Raw genomic sequence first — 20,679 nt, 5'->3', positions numbered from 1 at the left:
CATCCTAATTTCATTCTTTTGCATGTAGCTGTCCAGTTTTCCCAGCACCACTTATTGAAGAGACTGTCTTTTCCCCATTGTATATTCTTGCCTCCTTTGTCATAGATTAATTGATCGTAAGTTCGTGGGTTTATCTCTGGGCTTTCTATCCTGTTCCCTTGATCTATTGTCTGTTTCTGTGCCAGTACCATACTGTTTTGATTACTGTAGCTTTGTAGTATAGTCTGAAGTCAGGGAGCTTGATTCCTCCAGCTCTGTTGTTCTTTGTCAAGATTGTTTTGGCTATTCAGGGTCTTTTGTGTTTCCATATAAATTCTAAAATTATTTGTTCTAGTTCTGTGAAAAATGCTATTGGTATTTTGATAGGGATTGTACTGAATCTGTAGATTGCCTTGGCTAACGTGGTCATTTTAACAATATTGATTCTTCCAATCCAAGAACACAGTGTATCTTTCTGTTTGTATCATCTTCAATTTCATTCAACAGTCTTTAGTTTTTGGAGTACAGTTCTTTTGCCTCCTTCGTTAGGTTTATTTGTAGATATTTAGTTCTTTTTCATGCAATAGTAAACAGATTGTTTCCTTAATTCTCTTTCTGATAGTTCATTGTGAATGTATAGAAATGCAACAGATCTCTCTGTATGTTAATTTTGTATCCTGCAACTTTACCATATTCATTGATGAGCTCTAGTAGTTTTCTGGTGGCATCTTTAGGATTTTCTATGTATAGCACCATGTCAGCTGCAAAAAATGAGTTTTACTTCTTCCTTTCCAATTTGGATTCCTTTTTCTTTTTTTTCTCTGATTGCTATGGCTAGAACTTCCTAAAAACTATGTTGAATAAAAGTGGTAAGAATAGGCATCCCTGCCTTGTTTCTGATCTTGGAGGAAATGCTTTCAGCTTATCACTGTTGAGCATGATGTTAGCTGTGGGACTGTCATATATGGCCTTTATTATGTTTAAGTATGGTCCCTCTATCCTCACTTTCTGGAGAGTTTTTTTTTTATCATAATAGATGTTGAATTTTATCAAAAGCTTTTTCTGCATCTATTGAGATGATCACTTTTTTTTTTTTTTTGTGGTACGCAGGCCTCTCACCACTGCAGCCCCTCCTGCTGTGGATCACAGGCTCCGGACGCGCAGGCCCAGCGGCCATGGCCCACGGGCCCAGCTGCTCTGTGGCATGCGGGACCCTCCCAGACCGGGTCACGAACCCGGGCCCCCCGCATCGGCAGGCGGACCCCCAACCACTGGGCCACCAGGGAAGCCCCCGATCATATGGTTTTTATTCTTCAATTTGTTAATACTGTGTATCACACTGATTGATCTGTGGATATTGAAAAATCCTTGCATCTCTGGGATAAATCACACTTGATCATGGTGTATGATTCTTTTAATGTGCTGTTAGATTTGGTTTGCTAATATTTTGTTGAGAATTTTGGCATCTATGTTCATCAGTGATACTGGCCTGTAATTTTCTTTTTTCGTGATATCTTTGTCTTTGGAAGACATCCTAGGAAATTATAATTCCACAAAAATAACTCAAGAGATAACAATTACCTATAAAAATCAAGGTGCTACAAGGCACCTCAAATAAATTATAGAGTCAGAAGATATTTGCAGTCTTTAAGTACCTGAAACAGTGGGTAGACTAACTTAATACTCCATGTGCAATCTCCTTCTCTCTTGCTTAAATTAAGAGCAGGTTAAGGGGAAAAAGAAAACAAAAAAACAAGATTTCTCAGACTTACTTGCATTTGGGGGATAGGGAGAAGGCAGTGAATGCATGGTGCATGTGACACAATCCCGAGACAGATATAAGTAGACATTTGTACCTTTGTGCTTCTCAGAATGTTTTTGCTTTTCTGAACAAAAGAGACTTATTAGGCTCTCATCATCCTGATGAAGCAAAGCTTGGATTTTAATAAGAGCCCAAGAAAAGGCCCAAGGACTCTTACAAAGTAGGCAGTCAGATCAGGAAAAACATGATTAAAGACAGGAACCTCAAAAGTTGTCATCCATAACAGGTGAATTATTTGTTGACTTGCTTTTGGCTTGGGGTGACTGGCGGGGAGGGGAAATGGATATTCTTTAAAAAAAAAAATTCTTACTGTTCTCATACAGGTTTGAGGAAGGAAATCATACTATGTGCCCCCCCAAAATTAATAATAAATTTTCTTTTAATTGGCCTCAGGTTGATAATGCTTTCAGGCATCTTACAGAAACAAATGCAAATCCTCTTTGAAAGAAAGCATTTTAAATCCAGACCTAAAATAATTCCCACAGATAAAGTTCCAACGAAAATGTGCCCACAACTAGAAATCAAAAAGTTCCGCCAGTAAAAAAAAATTCATCGTGAGTTAGAAAAAAACTACAGGGGTAGCATAGTAAAGATTTCATTTGTTGTCATTACCTCACACAAAATGTGAAAAAGTACATTTTATAGGAAAAATTAAATAGGTATCAAAAGAATGATTAAAACAAGAGACTATCAAAAATCACCAAGATTAACAAAACAGAACTTGTAGTAGTAAGTCTCTCCCCCCCCCCTCTCTATATATATATAATACATAGACAAACAAAACAGAAATTAGAAATACAATATACTTGGTCAAGAGCAAACTGGACATATAGAAAGAATTAGAGAAATGGAGATAGACTTGAAGAAATTATCATGCATCTAACTGGAGTTCCAAAATGAAAGAGAAGAGGGAATACAAGACGTGCAACTAAGATAGGCGCTAAGCACTTCCCACAATCAATGAAATACACAAATCTCAGATCCAGGAAGCCCAACATATCCCAAGCAGATCAAATGAAAAGAAATCTATACCATTCAGCAGAACACTGCAGAAAAAGAGTTTCTTAAAAACAGCTAGGGAGAAAAGGCAGAATATCTGCATAGTTTAACCATTAGATCAGTAACTGCCCCCTCAAAAACAACAGGGGAATCCAGAAGACATAAAATAATAGTTTCCAGGTACTGAGAGAAAATAAATGTGAACCTAGAATGATATACCCAGGGAAATATCCTTCTAAAGTCTACACCTTTAGGAAGAAAAAGAAACAAGATAAAGGAAGGCCTGAGAAGCATGAAGAAATGTTGAACAAAGAAAATGATAAACACGTGGGTAATTATAAACCAACAATGACTATATAAAACAATAATAATTAATGTAACTTGTGGAACTGAAGATAAAATGATAGAACTAGAATATGAACAATGACAGCACTTAGGTCAACTGGAGTTAGGCAGATTGAAATTAAAGTATTCTAAGTTTGTTATATGGTATGTAAAGAAGGTATACCATTCAGTCTAGTTGACAAACAGAAACCACACTAGATATTTTGAACAAAGGGAATTTAACACAGGGAACTGGTTACATCATTCATATTCCGGTATTGTGCAAAGGACTTGAGAAAAAAATTCCTTTTCTCAAAGGGCTTAGAGTCAGGTACAACCTCTATGTACCTATATAAATGGGTATGTGTGTCTATTCATGCAACAGTGTATGTGTGTATATAGGAACATTTTCAAATATACTGAAAAGATGAAAGAATGGTATAGTGAGCACCCATAAACCCACCACCTAGATTTGCCAATCTAACACACACACACACACACACACACACACACACACGTGTAGAAAGATAAAAAAAAGAGGGCAAACATAAATGGTACAAAGAAAGATGGGAAAATTAGATTTGGGAGGAACAATTTCAATCAGAAATTGAAGTTATTAGCAGAGGCCAGATTATATGAAGGGCATCTCTGTAATGCTATAAATTTGTACTGTATTCTGTAGGGAATGGAGAGCCACTGAAAGGTTTAAAGCAAGAAAGTAACAGGATCACTTCTGAATACTAAGTAAAAAATATTGGTAGTACTGTTTAGGTTGGATTAGAGAAATACTTAACTTGCAGGCTTTAGCAGTAAGGATGGAGAAGAGATACAGATTTAAAACCTATGTCAGAGGTAGAATCTATAGGGCTTGGTGACTTGACTTACACTGGACAGTGAAAGTAAAAAGAAAGACATCTACAGTAAAAGTCAGATTTTAGTTACAGATTATGGGGGGTCATGCCATTAACAGGACAGAAAACTAAAGGGAAAGATTTAGAGGCAGTGTCCCAGGAAGGAAGAGTTCAACTTTAAACATGGTAAGAGGCAAAGCCAACAGGATAATAATACCTATATTCAGCCAATATCCATAAGGTTATAAGGCTGTAAATTATGAGATGAAGCCCAGAAAATACATTTTGGTTTGAAATACCACTTTGAAAGTCAGCAGAAAATACAACGTGGTTAAAATCTCCTTAGGGATGAGATTTTCCAAGGCTAGAATGATGAGTAAAAACTGAATTTGTTAGTAGTTTTCCCCAAAATGTGTAGAGCAACAGATATGCTGTTTCTAGTATTTTGTATTTTCTCTAAATCCACAACTGAGCAGTTGGCTTCAAAAATGAGTTAAGAGTTCTAGAAAACAGGAGCAGTCCTGATCCTTAGAAGGCTCCTAAATAAGGTTTAGCCTTAAACTGGTTACTTAATTCTCATGGAGGTTAGTAACGTAATTGACTTTGAATCTTTACTTCCTAGCCCCAGGAAAGCTTCCTCAGATTTTACTTACATCCAGAGGTTTCATGTTCAGAATTAGAAAAGCTAAAATGCCTCATACTTGACCTTTCCTCAAGCTATTAAAACCCTTGTTCACAAAACAACATAGAAAGAGCATATACAGTCTCTATTCTCTGTTTTATGAACGAGAAAAACAAGGCCTGGAGGGGTTGCAAGTGATATACAAACACATAACTATGTAACAATCCAGCTGGGATGAGACCTTGGATTACAGAAACTTTGTTCTTTAGTTTATACCTAGCTGATTCCCAATGCTCAATATTCATAAAGTGGTACCTGTACAGCCAGAATGTCTGTTTATGGAACAAGGCTATTTATTTCATTCACAAAAAAATAAGAGGAAATATAATTGAAGTAAATCTAGCCAAATCTAAATTAATGAAGGTAGTAGTATGCTGAAGCACTATCTTACTATTTAACTATCTCCACAAACGTCCATCTATAAGTCTCATAGTTACTGTTCACTGGTCAACATTTTGGTTTTCACTTAATACTTATAAAAGGTATTTTAAAAATAAGCTGCTCCAGATTCTTGACATATGTTACAATTATATTAACTGTTTATATTTCCCCCAAAATCCATCTTTCTTGTTTAAACAGATATGCTTACCTTATACAGTCATCCGGAAACTGCTCAGATTATAATAAATGCTCACTAATTATTAATGGATTCTTAAATCAGTTATTTTGTGTACTCAGGATGACCTATGTCAGGTGTCACCAACTGAACTAATTTTGCTGAAATATTTTATAACTAACACAACCTTTGGTTAAGCTTTCTTAGTATTTTACAAAAACAGCACGGATAAGATTATGGGTTGTAGTGTTTTTATTTAAGGTAAAATAAGCAACCTAGGCATTAAAATTTCAGAACTGCCTATATATGTTACATTATATCTTAAAAAAAATTTTTTTATTGAAGTATAGTTGACTTACAGTGTTGTGCCTAAAACTGGCTTTTTATATAATGAAGATTTTTTTTTTAAATTGGAGTATTACTGCTTTACAATGATGTGTTAGTTTCTGCTGTACAATGAAGTGAATCAGCTATATGTATATCTATATTCCCTCCCTCTTGGACCTCCCTGCCACTGCTCCCCCTCACCCAGCTCACCCATCTAGGTTATCACAGAGCACCAAGCTGAGTGCCCTGTGCTATACAGGTTTCCACTACCTATTTTACACATGGTAGTGTATATATGTCAATCCTAATCTCCCAATTTGTCCCACACTCCCCTTCCCCCACACCCCCGTGTCCACATGTCTGTTCTCTACGTCTACATCTCTATTCCTGCCCTGCAAATACGTTCATCTGTACCATTTTGCTAGATTCCACAAATATGCATTAATATACGATATTTGCTTTTCTCTTTCTGGCTTACTTCACTCTGTATGACAGACTCTAGGTCCATCCACATCTCTACAAATGACCCAGTTTCGTTCCTTTTCATGGCTGAGTAATATTCCATTGTATATATGTACCACATCTTCTTTATCCATTCATCTGTCAATGGACATTTAGGTTGCTTCCGTGTCCTGGCTATTGTAAATAGTGCTGCAATGAACATTGGGGTACATGTGTCCTTTTGAATTATGGTTTTCCTGGGGTATATGCCCAGTAGTGGGATTGCTGGGTCATATGGTAGTTCTATTTTTAGTTTTTTAAGGAACCTCCATACTGTTCTCCATAGTGGCTGCATCAATTACATTCCCACTAGCAGTGCAAGAGGGTTCCCTTTCCTCCACACCCTCTCTAGCATTTATTGTTTGTAGCTTTTTTGATGATGGCCATTCTGACCGGTGTGAGGTGATACCTTGTTGTAGTTTTGATTTGCATCGCTCTAATAATTAGTGATGTTGAGCATCTTTTCATGTGCCTCTTGGCCATCTGTATGTCTTCTTTGGTGAAATATCTCTTTAGGTCTTCTGCCCATTTTTTAATTGGGTTGTTTGTTTTTTTGATATTGAGCTCCATGAGCTGTTTGTATATTTGGGAGATTAATCCTTTGTCAGTTGCTTCGTTTGCAAATATTTTCTCCCATTCTGAGGGTTGTCTTTTTGTTTTGTTTATGGTTTCCTTTGCTATGCAAAAGCTTTCAAGTTTAATTAGGTCCCATTTGTTTATTTTTGTTTTTAGTTTCATTACTCTAGGAGGTGGGTCAAAAAAGATCTTGCTGTGGTTTATGTCAAAGAGTGTTTTACTCTAAGAGTTTTACAGTGTCTGGTCTTACATTTAGGTCTTTAATCCATTTTGAGTTTATTTTTGTGTATGGTGTTAGGGAGTGTTCTAATTTCATTCTTTTCAGAGAGATCTTATAAGCCTTTCAGATTGTCTCATTACATCGTGCGTCTATGACACTGGAAGGAAGTTAGTGGGAAGTTATGAAATGTGTCAAATTTAAAGTCCAGACTGGATGTTTCATAAATCCATAGAGGACTTGGAAGGGCCTCTGAGGTTAATGAGCTATACTTCATTTTATAAAAGAGGGGAAGGACCTGCAGGACAAGGACTCAAATCCAGGCATCCTGATGCAGTACACAGATGATTCCTCTACAGAAGGTGATGGTAACAGGGAGCTCTTGCTTGCGCATCATTTACCCTGGGTCTTGGAGTGGGAGAAATTACCTCTAAGCTCGGCACTGGGACAGGACGATGGCAGAGTTCTGAGAACATCACGAGGCTGAGATGCGAAACCCTTCTGGATCCAGTGATCTTAACACTGTGGGCTTGCTTGTGTGTGCACGTGTGAGTGTGTGTGTGTAGGTATGGTGTGTGTATGTCCATGTCTCCTGACAGCTGAGTTGTAATGCTGGAGAACAGGGCTACAGGAAAAATCAAGCACCACAGACAGACAGGTTTCATTCCTGCCCTCCCTCAACCAGGTGCTGCAATCTTCTTTTTCCCTCTTTCACTCAGGTTTACCCATCCTTCGAGGCTGCCATCAAGTTTCCCCTTCCCACACCCAGAACACAGAGGGTGAGGATACAGTGGTTTAGCCTCCAAGCTTCAGTGTGTCACACCAACCTGTGTCATCTCCCAGAAGTCTCTTTACTAATTGTAAAATCTTTCTCTCTCTGAGTCGTGGTTTTTACATGTATAAAAAATCCTACCTTCGCAGGATTGTGGTAAGTATTAAATAATATTTTGTTTTAAAGGGACTAGTATAGTCAGATAATTTACTGGAATAAGAATTTCTGTATATGTTCTTGCATTTTCCCTTCCTCTTGTGTTCCAAGCAATAGCTAGGCTACTAGTCTTTGCTTCTCTGGGGATATTTGAAAGAGGGGAAAGCAGAAACTTCTAGGAGTCAGAAAAAAAAACAAAAAAAAAAAAAAAAAAGAGTACACAACTTAATACAAAATATGCTTACCTCAAAATGAGAAATTCAATCAGAAATAAGGAATATGTAGAAACTGCATAATAAACCAGGCCACACAAATTTTAATAAATATAAAATTCAACTACAATTTCTATGCTACATTTAGGTGGATAGGCCAATAATAAAAAGAAATTTAAATTCTCACTTCTACTCATTCAAGAAAGACTTCATAAACTACATTTTAGTCATTAAGAAGACTCCCTCAATATAGATACATCTCTGGGATTTAGAAGAATTTCCAAGGTTAACTCCAAAAAATTCCAGGGAATTCCCTGGCAGTCCATTAGTTATGACTCTATGCTTCTACTGCAGGAGGTATGGGTTCGATCCCTGGTCAGGAAACTAAGATCCCACATGCTGTGTGGTGCAGCCAAAACAAACAAACAAAAACAAAACAAAAAAACCACACACAAAATTCCAACACTATTAGTTCTATACTAAATCAATATTTTCTTTCTGAACGCTCTATATATTAAAGAAAATATTCATTACCTCAAAAGGTAAAAATCAATCTACGCTTGGTGAGGTCTGAGAAAATGGAAATGGGAAGAGGTACAAGAGAAGGAAGTAAGATAAAAACAGAGGGAATTACACTACACAAATTATTAGTTATACCTAATAAAATATGAGAAACATTCTTGTCCTCTTCTTTAGGGATGATATATGAGTCCAAAGATTCAGAAAATTAGTTCTTTCTTAAATATTTCCTTTCAGAGTCTCAGGTATCAACCAAGACTTAAACTACTAATCCACTTTACAGAGCTCCAATAACTTTTTCACAAGGTGCATTAGCCTCATTTTATAATATGTTTATAATTTCCATGTGGGAATAATAATACTCTATGAGACTATTCTTGAAGTATATGGAAGGTGAACAGGAAGCTTAGAGTATCATGGGCATGAAGAGAACATCAAACAGTCCCAAATGATCTGATCTTGACATTATAATAAGCAACATTTCAGAGAGTTTTATAGCTAAAAGTCTTAAAGTTCATTTGATAAAAGTCCTTATTTTACAACTTAGAACCTAATGGTTAACAGAGTTAATTATTGCAGAAGTGAGTTAAGAACAGGCCTCCTAACTGCTTACATGGTAATCATATATACAATGCAAATTTAAATTCTGTCCCTCTTTCCTTGAATCATTCATTCTGCTTACATACCCCCAAGACAACAGGAATTAGCCGAATACTTCTGCACATACTTATTAATCTACATACTTTAGAGAACTGAAAGCAAAATGCTAGGCCCTTGACTCTTTATGTCAGATCCAATCAAATTAAATGATTTTGCCTACTTTAGTACACAATGTAAAACATAAAATTTTATGGCAATGTGACCTAAAATTAACAATGAACTACCTTTAACCCTCTGTGTTGTTGTTCATTTTAATGCAGTCAAATAAGTAGTATGAGAAAACAAAAAACAAAAAACTTATTACCAAGATGTGTGAATATGCCATTTGCAAAGAGAACTGTTTTTTTTAATATATTCAAACTGTAACCAACTTGTCAAGTTCATTCCAAAGAAACTGAAGTGTTAAGTAGTCACAGTAGAGAGTTATATTTCATATAACATTCGCCCTGCAGTTATCTGATAAGTCAATAACAGCAAAAAAAGTTTCTGGAATTATTTCTCCTAAAACTTTTATTTAAGGCTTTATTCCCCAAGTATTAAATATTTAAAGTACCATGATAAATTACGCTTTGGTATTAATTACAAAAACTAATACAAGGTTTTTATTTGCTGGGATTTTTTTTTTTTTTGAGATATAATACTCTCAACTAAATACCCACTATACTCCAGGCTTTATGATAAACCTTGAAAATAAATGAATGAAAACATGGTCCTGTCCTCAAGGATCATACAGTTTAGTAAGTGATATAAAAATGTACAGAAATAAATTGTAATACAATGAGTGGACAAAGTGGAATAGAGAAGATAATCAGAGAAAGTCAAGGAAGGTTTCACAGAGATATCCAAATTGGCTTTTGCGGTAGAAAAGGAATTTGATAGTAGGACTAAAAGGTCATTTCTTTATAGGAAACTCTAGGAAAGACAAATCTAATCTAAAGTGATAGAAGGCGGACCAGTGGTTACCTAAAGCCAGGGATGGGGATTGGAGATTGATTGCAAGTATGTATACAAGAGAACTGAAGTGATGGTCAGGATCCCTAGTTGTAGTGATGGTTACCTGGGTATATACATTTGTTAAAACTCATCAAATCATATACTTAAAATATGTGCATTTTATCATATGCAATTTATATACTTCAGTGAAGTTAATTTTTTACAAGGGACTGGGGAAACCAAATGGGCTACTCTTTGGGTGGCAAAAACACTTCTATATTCCAATTACAAGGTAGTTATTGGTATTCCGTGATTATCAAAAATGTTTTCTCTAAACTGAGTTTAAAGCTCCAGCACAGTTTCTTATTTTAGACCTCTCCTAAACAAGTAATAGGCAAAGAATGTAGAGCTCGGCAGAGTTCCAACAGAATAGGCTATATCTAAGTTTATATGATATTGCTAAAGAAAAAGCATTTCATAATACGAATTTCCATTTATAATGTAATTACTGAATTTGTGGGTAAGAAAATACTAGATTGAAGAGTTCTTTAGCTAGTTTTGTAATTCTGGGCAAATTAATTCACATCTTTGGGATTATTTCAGCTGTAAAATAAGAAGGCTGGTTTCTTTATGGTTTCTTTCACTTCTAAGATTTAATTATTCTTACAAGATTGAAATCTCTACATAGACAGTCTCCAACTGAAACCCCTAAAGTAAGTCCCAGATGTTGAAAGTAATGCATTAAAACAAGCTCTATAAGTACACTGAATATCAGAAGCATTGTACACAACTTTTAAGATTGGAAATTTGTGGTTCTTGGTCAAATTTATGTACTTCCTTAAGCAAATTTAATTTTACTTATATCTGTTTTTTCTTGGCTAATCATACAGGTTCTTCTAAAATTTCTGTGGTGCTAGATACATCATTCTATGTATACCACTCCTTATCTTTGCAAATGAAGAAATTAAGGATTTAGACATTAAATAACTAGCTCAAAATATCCTCTTTGCAAAGACAAAACTATTAGATCAAATGTGTCTTATACGATTTGTTAAGTAAAAACGTTTAGAAAGAATGTATATATGAATGGATGGACATTGATACAAATATAGAATTTTTTTTCTGGAAGGACATAACAACAAAAAACTTAGTAATGCTACCTTTAGGGAGTGGGCCTAGAGTGGATACAGGTCATTTTTCTATTTTTACTTTCTGTACCATTGAAAAATTTCCAACATGAACACCTGTTAATTCTACTGTTTAAAAATTATGCTCTTAGGTTGGACTTATAGGTTGTATTTTCCTTTCATTTTCTATACTGGAGAAAAAAAAAAAGTAATGTTTGGCTTTTTAAATTTTCTTCTTTTTTAAACAAAATGCCTGGTAGTGTAGTTGTTAATTCAGTTGCTTAGAGCTCAAAGAACAAAGGTCATAGGTTTGATTAACTATATTTGCAAAAAATAAAAATATCCCTTGGTCATAGAATGCATTTTTAACTTTAAAAAGTCATCTGGCAAACTCGTGCTGCTGATCTCGAGGATGAATCAGGTAAGAGCATGTGGTTGACTCAATACAAAACATAAATACTGGAAAATAACTTTAAGTAATGTCTTAGTGACAGAGGTAAGAGAGTAGACAGAGAATTACTCATCTCTAAGTAAACGTTTTAATTTTCATATTCATCAACTCACTGCACCTTCTGAATAGAATATAAATAAGACCTTAAATGTAGAAGAAAATACAGTCCCTGTACTTTCAAAAAAGCTAAAGACTGTACATGTCACAAATCTTATTATTTTTAAAATAATACATTTCTTATTAGTATACTATATAAACATCAAATAAAATACCTGTAACATCTTCTGGATCTGATACAACAATATGTGCATTTAGTTCCTGTAGCTTGTGATGCAATTCGTCTAATTTTTTATTTGATTTTTTCAAAATGTTGTCCACATAAGCCAAACTTTTTTTATCTGTTGTGACTTTCCTCAGATTTTCAGCTCCTTCTTTGATTTTCAGTTCTTTTCTTATTTCTCTCTTAATTCGATCCTTGATATCATCCAATTTCTGTTGCACCATTGTATCTGAAAAGTCTAATTTTTGAACAGCACTCACATTCTCAGAAAAGGGAAGACTTCGGGAATCTCCCTACAGAAAAAAAATAAACACACAAATGTGGGAGTTTAGGAAAGTTAGCCGCTCAGTAAAATATGCCATATAAGAATACAACTGTACTTAAAGCAATTCTTCAAAAACTCTGCCCACTCACTAAATAGCATTACCTGACAATTTTATATTAAAATAAACACATCTATACACAAAGACATCTTTGGGCTGTATAAACAGACAATGAATTTTTGATATTCCATGAACCCAAGTTAGATTCCAAAACCTACACTGTGAATCTTGAGCAAGTTATTTAACCTTTCAAATGCTCAATCTAATCGTGTAAAATCTAAATAATAATATTAGGCACTTTTCAGAGATAATATGGTAATTCAAAATATTGTATGTGAAGCTCCAAATATAATTCTTGGCCCACTATAGTCACTTAATAAGTGAAGATTATTATTAAATTCCATAGGTGAGATAAAATTCTATTTTATCTTCTATAAGAAACCTCTTAAAAATAAACTAATATTGGCAAAAATAAAATAAAATTATATCCTTATAACCACTTTTTAGTTAAGCAATTAAATGCATTAGGGCTTGGGAAGACTAATTTCAGAATTCTATTCATATATTTCATGACTATCTATCCCAATTGATAATTTGGTTGACTACATAAACATCACTACTAAAAAATGTCTAAATTATGTCCTACTGACAGAAGCTAAGAGAGTACACAGTATCAGTTATTCATCTTAAAATGAAAATCAAATCAGGTAAGTACATCTAATCTACATTTAAAACAGGCAAACTTATGTTCTGGCTATTTGTATATCATTCACTATTTTAAACTCCATTACTACAATACTATTGGTTTTTAAATTTTTAATTTCTGAAATACAAGAAACTAGAGTTAACTTTTGCCTTTGGGAAGAGGAATTGAGCTTGTGAAGGACACAGAAAAGAGATTTATATTTCACTGTGCACCCTTTATGTATCTTTTGAACCACAGACCTAAGTAATTAAAAGATTTTCTTTAACTTCTTTGGGAATTCATCACACCCATAAAATAAGTTCTATTTAAATACTTGGTGCAAATACTCTTTACGTCTAATTCTTCACCTCTGAAAAACATGTATTTTGCAAAACAGTGAGATAATGGATGGGAAGATACAGGATTTACTCTTGGCATTGGTACCAATTTAGCTGGTGCCAACAGGCATACTATGCAAAAAATGTAGTTGATGTATAAATTTTTTCTTAACCTTTTTAGGGCCAACAACCCCTTTGAAATTGACAAAAAAAGAGTAGAACAAAGAAAACTTCATGTTTGTATGTACTACTGTATGTACTATTTCCAGGTACCATAGATCTTAGATTAAAAATTCCTGAAACTGGTGATCTACACCTATTGGCCTTAAATTTCTGATTCTTATCTATACGAACATAGAATGATCTCCTATCTGGGCCAAAATAATGTCGAGGCTTTTCACTATTTATAATGGACTATAAGTCATATCAATCCATTTATTCAGTTTCCAAAGTTTATAAATCCCCCTTTGTCTGGTTATCAAAAACATATGACTACTGTCAAAAGATAAAATCCCAAATTTCTATTGTCTACTACCTTCAGGTAAAGGGAATGGAGGCAAACAATTCTTAAATGAGAAAGCTTAAGCTAAATGCATTCCTCTAGATATTTTTATTTCTATCTTTATAAACTTAGAAAACACTACATGAATTGCTTTCACAAATCTGTACTTTAATATTAGGTACTAAGCCAAAACGTTAAATGTCCCAATAATTTTTTCTTTATGATGCATAGGCTAAAACAAATACCTAACAATTCCATTTATTAAGTAGTAAGGTCCAAATAACTTAATCAATACTTATAACAACTTAGTAGCTGTTTGAAATAATACAAATTGAAAGAAATTACATTTGTACTTCATTCTTTAATAGCCACAGTTACTTATTAATGGGATATATGTCTGCTATTTGGTACTTCACAATTTCTCAAAACTTGAAATCAGTTGCACATTCCCACCTTCATCCTATTCTGCCAGTACAAAGGGGTTGTAAAATATCCTTAATATTGAAACTTTACTGACTCTAGTTAGTCCACATGTCATCCAACAAATGGTGTCACTGTTTCCCTGAAATTTTTAAAATATACTGCAGCATCCTGAGAGCTTGCTGAGGCACTCCAGAGAGCCTTGTTGCAGAGTTTGAAAATCATGGTACTAATATTTACAGGCTTTTAAAAACAAAACAAAAACAACAACCAAAAAACACTGTTACCTACTGTTACCTACTTCAACTCCCACTTTCCAACTTGCTCCCTAAATGCCGATCATATCAAATTACAGAAATTTACTGCCAGAGACAATCTCTTTTGGTTCAGCTACTATGCATGCTGCACCTTTGGGATGCATCATTTTCCCTTCTTTGTTCAACTATCTCTTCCTAGTCCTTTCTTTTCTTAGTTAACTTTTACTTTGTTTCAAAGTTTACCATAATTTTTTCCCCAGGAAAGAATTTCCTGCCTATGCCCTCTCTTAGAATTTAGATTAAATGCCTCTCTCCTGTGTGCTCTGATAATGTGGATTTTATTTAAACAAGTATTCCTTTCCTTATCTGACAACTCCAAAAACTTTGAGCAATTTGAGGGCAGAGCTTACGCCTGGCAGAGTGGTTCTGTTTTATTTTCTTAATGATTTCATTACATTATTTAATATTCTTATTTCATAATTCAGGAAAGTCTATCACTGCTAAGGAAGTCATGCTTTCCTCTTTCTGGTAAAGAGAACTCATACTCCAGGAAGCTCTAAGGCAAAATTGATATTCAATCATAGCAACTATACTGGCTAAAATTAGATATTAGATATAAATCATATGTGGTTAGCATGTTTGCTTCCTCTTCCTAAAAGGCCTGAATTTCTACTAACCATATTTTTACTCCCATCTTTTGTTGTGACATGGCTCAAATACCTTTTGGAAAGGAGCAGGAGATACATACACCATAATCAATAACAAGATAAACTATGCCCCCTGACAGCAGATAGGAAAGGTTACAGTACTTTCTATTACTCCTTTCCTAAAAATTTTAGTTGCAATAAACTGTGAAAGTTATTGGAAAATATAATTTTCTTGCATTTGGAACAACTGAAATGAGATATTCCATCTATTAAATTATGTCTCTACCCTTAAAAAAAATAAGAGCAATTATATCATAAATGGAATCAGTACTAGGCAATGTAATAATATTCTTGACACAGTAAAATAAATCAGCCTCAGGAAAAAAAAAAAGCTATTTAACCAGTGAAAATCTTCAGTGATTATCTCTGTCTCAGTATGTTCTCTTAGAGGCAGTAGTAACATTATAGTAATTTATGTTTATAAGCTTTACCCTTTCATCCACCATTCAACTCTTTGTACTCTATAATAAAGTTCACACCTCCCCCAAAAGTAAACAGTAGATACCATTTCTCATGTTTTCAAAACCAAGCAAAGTTAGATCCAACCTCTAATCACAAACTCCCTTTTAAATACATTAATATGCTCAGAAAGAGATAAACAAAGAAAGGAAAAAAACACAAAAGTAATCCTAAACATAAAACTAAACTCCTAGTAGTATTCATGATTCTCTACCAATCATATATACATAAAAGAAACCCCATTAATTCTCAAACCTTTTATCACTAAAATCAACAAGCTTAGTTAGCCACTCCATTCTAGTCAAATTAATCTAACACTTTGCTGTTATATTCTCTTACCCATCCATGTCTTTCTTTCTTATACCCTATTCCTTTCACTATCAATCGAAATCTACCATCCTGTTTAAAAATATTTCAACTCTTTCATGATTAATCCTACCTATTTTTAATGTCTTTTTATATCATCTATATCCTTAATGCAGCCTTTCAAATCAAATGGGCCAAATCCAAAAACAAGGAAACCATTAGTGAAATTAATACACTCAAGATTTATAGTAGTACCATCGAAATGATTTTTAGGTTAAGTAGATTTCGAGCAGCTAAATAAATAAAAGAAGGAATAGAGACTTCAATGAGTAAGAAACAAAGAGTAAAAATTAGATGGAGTTCAAAGGAACCAAAATAAATTAAAAACTCAGTGGACAGGTTAAATAGCAGATTAGACCAAGCTAATGAATTAGTATCCTGGCAGATAGATAACTTGAGGGAATTACTCTGAATTCATCATACAGCGATATGAGAAATTTAAAGGCATGGAAGACAGAATGAGAGGATCCAAGATCCACGTACTAAGAGCTCCAGAATAACAGAATAAAGACAATGGGGGAGAAGCGCTACATGAAGAGATAAATGGATGAGAATATTCCAGAGTTGAAGCATGATATATCCTTAGACTGGAAGGTCATACCAAGTTGCAAATAAGATAAATGAAAATAACGCAGCAACTACAAAGTAAATAGAGAGAAAAAGCATTTTTATCTACAAATGAATGATAATTAGATCAACAGAAAACTATTCTTTAATAACAACAGAGGCTCCAAACTATCAAACTTCTACAGGATTTTCAGCCTTTATCTTCAAATATTGCTAAGGCTTTATCCAAAATTAAAAAAAATTAAAAACCAGCTGCTTCAAAATGTTAACATTCTTGGGGAAATGACAGATGAACTAACCCAGTGCCCATGTTACACTTACATCATTCCCCCGCTTACTTTCCTGTGTATGTTCACTTCTATTGAAGAAAAAAAACTTGTCCTATGGCAGAAGAGACTGTAACGTTTTTACCTCTTAAATTGACAAAGAGTTTTCTAATCATAATGTTGGCAAGAATCCAGATGTAAGCTGTAAAACTTTATAAAAGTTGGAACTATATAACAAGAATCTTTAAAATAGTGATTCCCTTTGGCCCAGTAATTCTAATTCTAGAAATGTAAACTAATAAGATAATTAGGAATTATTACTATATAGAATGGTAAATACAATAATTTTTAAAATAATATATGCTGGGCACAGACAGACTCCCTTACAAAACTTACAAGCAGCAGGGCTTTAAACCAATTTATAGAAAGGAGAAAGTTCAGGATATAAGTGTCATAACAAAAGAATTTCAAACAGTCTAGGGAATAAGGGAAGGTTTCTTTTATTTATACTCTTTATTATTCCTCAGCAGTATGTCCAGCTCAATGTATTGCTACCATGTACACAGTTTTATTTCAAATTATGTTTAAAAGAATGGACAAAAAAAGACTGGGAGGAAAGAGATTAAAATATTAATAATTATCTCTGGGTAAAAAAATCTAAGAAGATTTTCATTTTGTTCTTCCAAGTTTTCCATATTTTCTCAATTTTTTTTTTTTAGCAATTAATATATACTCCCTGTCTAATAGGAGGGAATTACATTTTTTAAAGACATCAAAAGTAACTTTCACTTTATTTCAATTTTGGTAAATGCAAAAGCTTATAATGATACTTTACACTCTACAGTATATTTGTTATTATTTAACTAGGTTATTTCGAGTCAATACAATTCCACTGCAAAGGATGAGACAACACATTCCACTCATTGTAACTAGACCACGTCATATGCCAGTCAAGTATTCCAAGTATGAAAATGTGTTAATATGTATTTGATAAATACAACTATTTTTATTTTATGAAATAACAAAATTCTGATCTGTAGAATAAAATATAAACTGACATTTTCTATTTACTACATTTCAACAAACTCACAGTGAAGTTAAGAAAAACACTAAAATAAGAACAGGATCAGATTCAAAGAACAAAATGAAGAAAAAAGTCTGTCACTTATGACCAAGTACTTCATTTAGGGAGAGACAGGAAAGGATGTTTACTTCTCACTGGCCAAGTTCCCAGAGAAGAAGTGAAAAAGCTGTTACTTTCTCTATATTATAGAAATATAAAACAGTCTGACCTGATAGATGCCAAGATATGTTAGAGCACCCATAATAACTCAGTGGGTACAATGATTCATATACTGTTTAGCTAGAAGGAATTTCAAAGATCATGTAGTGTAACTCCCTTGATTTTAGTTTTGAGGAAAGCAGGTTCAAAGCAGCTATGCAACTTGCCTAAGGTCACAAAGAAAAGTCAGTGAACTGGCTGGGTTTAGCATACTAGTCTCCTCACTCCTAGTTTGGTGCTCTTTTACACCATACCACCTTCTTATCCATTTCCCTTTATTTGAACTACACCCTGACCTAACTGATTTGCATTAATTAAGGGATATTCTGTGCCTTAATTCAGGGGTAATGGCAGGACATATTTCCCCTTATTCTCTGATATCACCCTAATCCAACCTTCCATGTCTAAGGGGAGAATGCTCTCACCAGAAAGCAAGAAAACAGTTCTTACACCAGCTCTCTGTCACTAGCTATGCAACCCAAGCATGTTATTCCATCTCTGTACCTGTTCGCCCATCTGCAAAATTATGTTTGGTTCTCCCACCTTTTAGTTCCTTTAAAACTTCTTTATTCAAAATATTCACTGAATGCTAGGTAATGGAAATGACACAATCCTGCTTTCTTTCAGGTATTCAATTTACTAAAGAAGACAGACATGAAAACCAAACAAAATCTGAAGAAGCAGTAAAGCTTTACACAAATGTAGGCTATATTGTGTGTGTGTGTGTGTGTTTGTGCGTGTGTCTTAACAGAAAGCTCAGTTAGAATGTAGTATGATGGAAAGAACTAAGTATTTGGAGTCAGACTGGCCATGTATAAATTCTGATACTGCAACCATGCTAAAGCTTTAATTTCTTTTTTCTGTAAAATGGAATTATTACAACTACCTTGACTGTCTTATTTCTAAGTCTCATAATGGCTGTGCCTAGGAATAAAAAGTATGCTTTCACAGAAATAGTATATTTCCTGGCACATAGTACTGAGAGATAGTGCTGGGTGCCTACATAATATTCAGCCTCCCCCTTTTCCTCACTAAGGAAATTTCCATTTTGGCAGATGCAACAAAGTGCTGAGATAAAATTCTCACTTCACCAGACTCCCTTGCAGCTAGAAGTAGTTACATGACAATTCCTGGCAAAGGGAAGCCCAGGATTTTGGGGAAAGCTTCCAATTTTCCCCTTCTTTTTGCCTAGAATGCAGACCCAAAGCCTAAAGGTGTAGTAGGCAAATAGGACAGAACAAGGATGACAAAGCAGTGTGGAAGAGCCTAGGACCCCAATGGCTTTACTGAACTGCTACACAAGTCCTAGATTGCCTACTTTGGACTTCTTGTCTCAATTGAACTATAAATCCCTCTCTCACTAAGGATCATATAGGGCCTTGTAGGCCAATATAAAGACTGGCTTTTATTCTGAATGAAATGGTGTAGGGCTTAGGGAGAGAAGTGATGTTGTATGACCTCCTGTGCTAACAGATTTGAGGGGGCAGGGAAAACTGCTATGAAGCTATGGTAGATTGTTACTAAATGGACTCAAATGAATCTTGCTTTCCTACATTCATATCATCATGTAGCCTCCTTCCGCACTGATTCAAAGCTAGCCTTCTGACTTACTCTAATAGTGTAATGGAAGTGACATTCTGATGATGGGCAGGGAGCTTCAAGAAGAGGCCTCAAGAGGACTCATAGCTTCTGTCTTCCTTCTTGAAAACTCAACTACTATTTAAAGAAGTCCAGATTATTCTGCTAGAGAGAGAGGACCCTGGAGGATGAGAGAGGCCATGTGGAGAGAGGCCATGTGGAAGAGAACCAAAGCACTCCAGCTGTCTCATCCATTCCAGCTGAGGCAACAGACCTGTGAGGAAGGCCACAGTGGACATTCCAGTCCAGCTTAGCCACCAGCTGAATGCAGCTGCATAAGTGAGCACAGGCAAGACTAGCAGAAGAAACACCTCTTATACCCACAGAATTCTGAGATGAGTTTATTACACTACCAGAGACATATGATACAGAGGCTACTGCAGCAATCCAGGCAAGATAGCTCTTAGAGCCATAATAATAGCTCTAAGCAGTCTCTTCAATTTTGATTATTAATTACTTTTTGTTGACTCTCAATAGATAAAGGGATGGGGGTGTTAATAACATTATCATTATGTTAAAAAAGAAAAAAAACAATTTTCCTTTTCTTTCCCACTTTATACCTCTCCTTCCAAACATTTTGAGAAGATGTAGATAGAGAAAATCAGTAAGGACACAGGTTGAGCATCTAAATCCTTAAATCTTTAAACATGCTTAAAGCAAACATACCCTCATGCCCCTAAACTCATTAGTTACAGTGCCAACTAACTCATTCTTTGCTTAAGTTGGTTTGACTTAAGTTTTCCCTTACCACAAATAAGAGTCCCAAATAATATTAATAGGTATAGCTCCCTGCTCTGAAAAATGATTTTTTTTTTTTGCGGTACGCGGGCCTCTCACTGTTGTGGCCTCTCCCGTTGCGGAGCACAGGCTCCGGACGCACAGGCTCAGCGGCCATGGCTCCCAGGCCCAGCCGCCCCCCGGCATG

The 20,679-nt window shown here is 34.8% G+C and overlaps 1 protein-coding gene across 4 annotated transcripts in view; it reads right to left on the bottom strand.

Moving 5' to 3' along the window:
- Positions 1-20,679, bottom strand: part of PKN2 (protein kinase N2) — a 126,853-nt gene that overhangs the window by 75,619 nt on the left and 30,555 nt on the right. For 3 of the 4 annotated variants that reach the window (XM_007468502.1, XM_007468503.1, XM_007468504.1), the window contains exon 2: positions 11,937-12,237. The exons of the other annotated variant lie outside the window; for it this stretch is intronic. In XM_007468502.1, coding sequence (XP_007468564.1) covers positions 11,937-12,237 — 301 coding nt within the window. The remainder of the gene's footprint in view (positions 1-11,936; positions 12,238-20,679) is intronic. 4 annotated transcript variants of the gene reach the window in all.

This window comes from Lipotes vexillifer, unplaced genomic scaffold (assembly GCF_000442215.2).
Source record: "Lipotes vexillifer unplaced genomic scaffold, Lipotes_vexillifer_v1.1 scaffold490, whole genome shotgun sequence".
Taxonomy (NCBI): Eukaryota; Metazoa; Chordata; class Mammalia; order Artiodactyla; family Lipotidae; genus Lipotes; species Lipotes vexillifer.
This window is presented reverse-complemented; position numbering and strand designations above follow the sequence as displayed.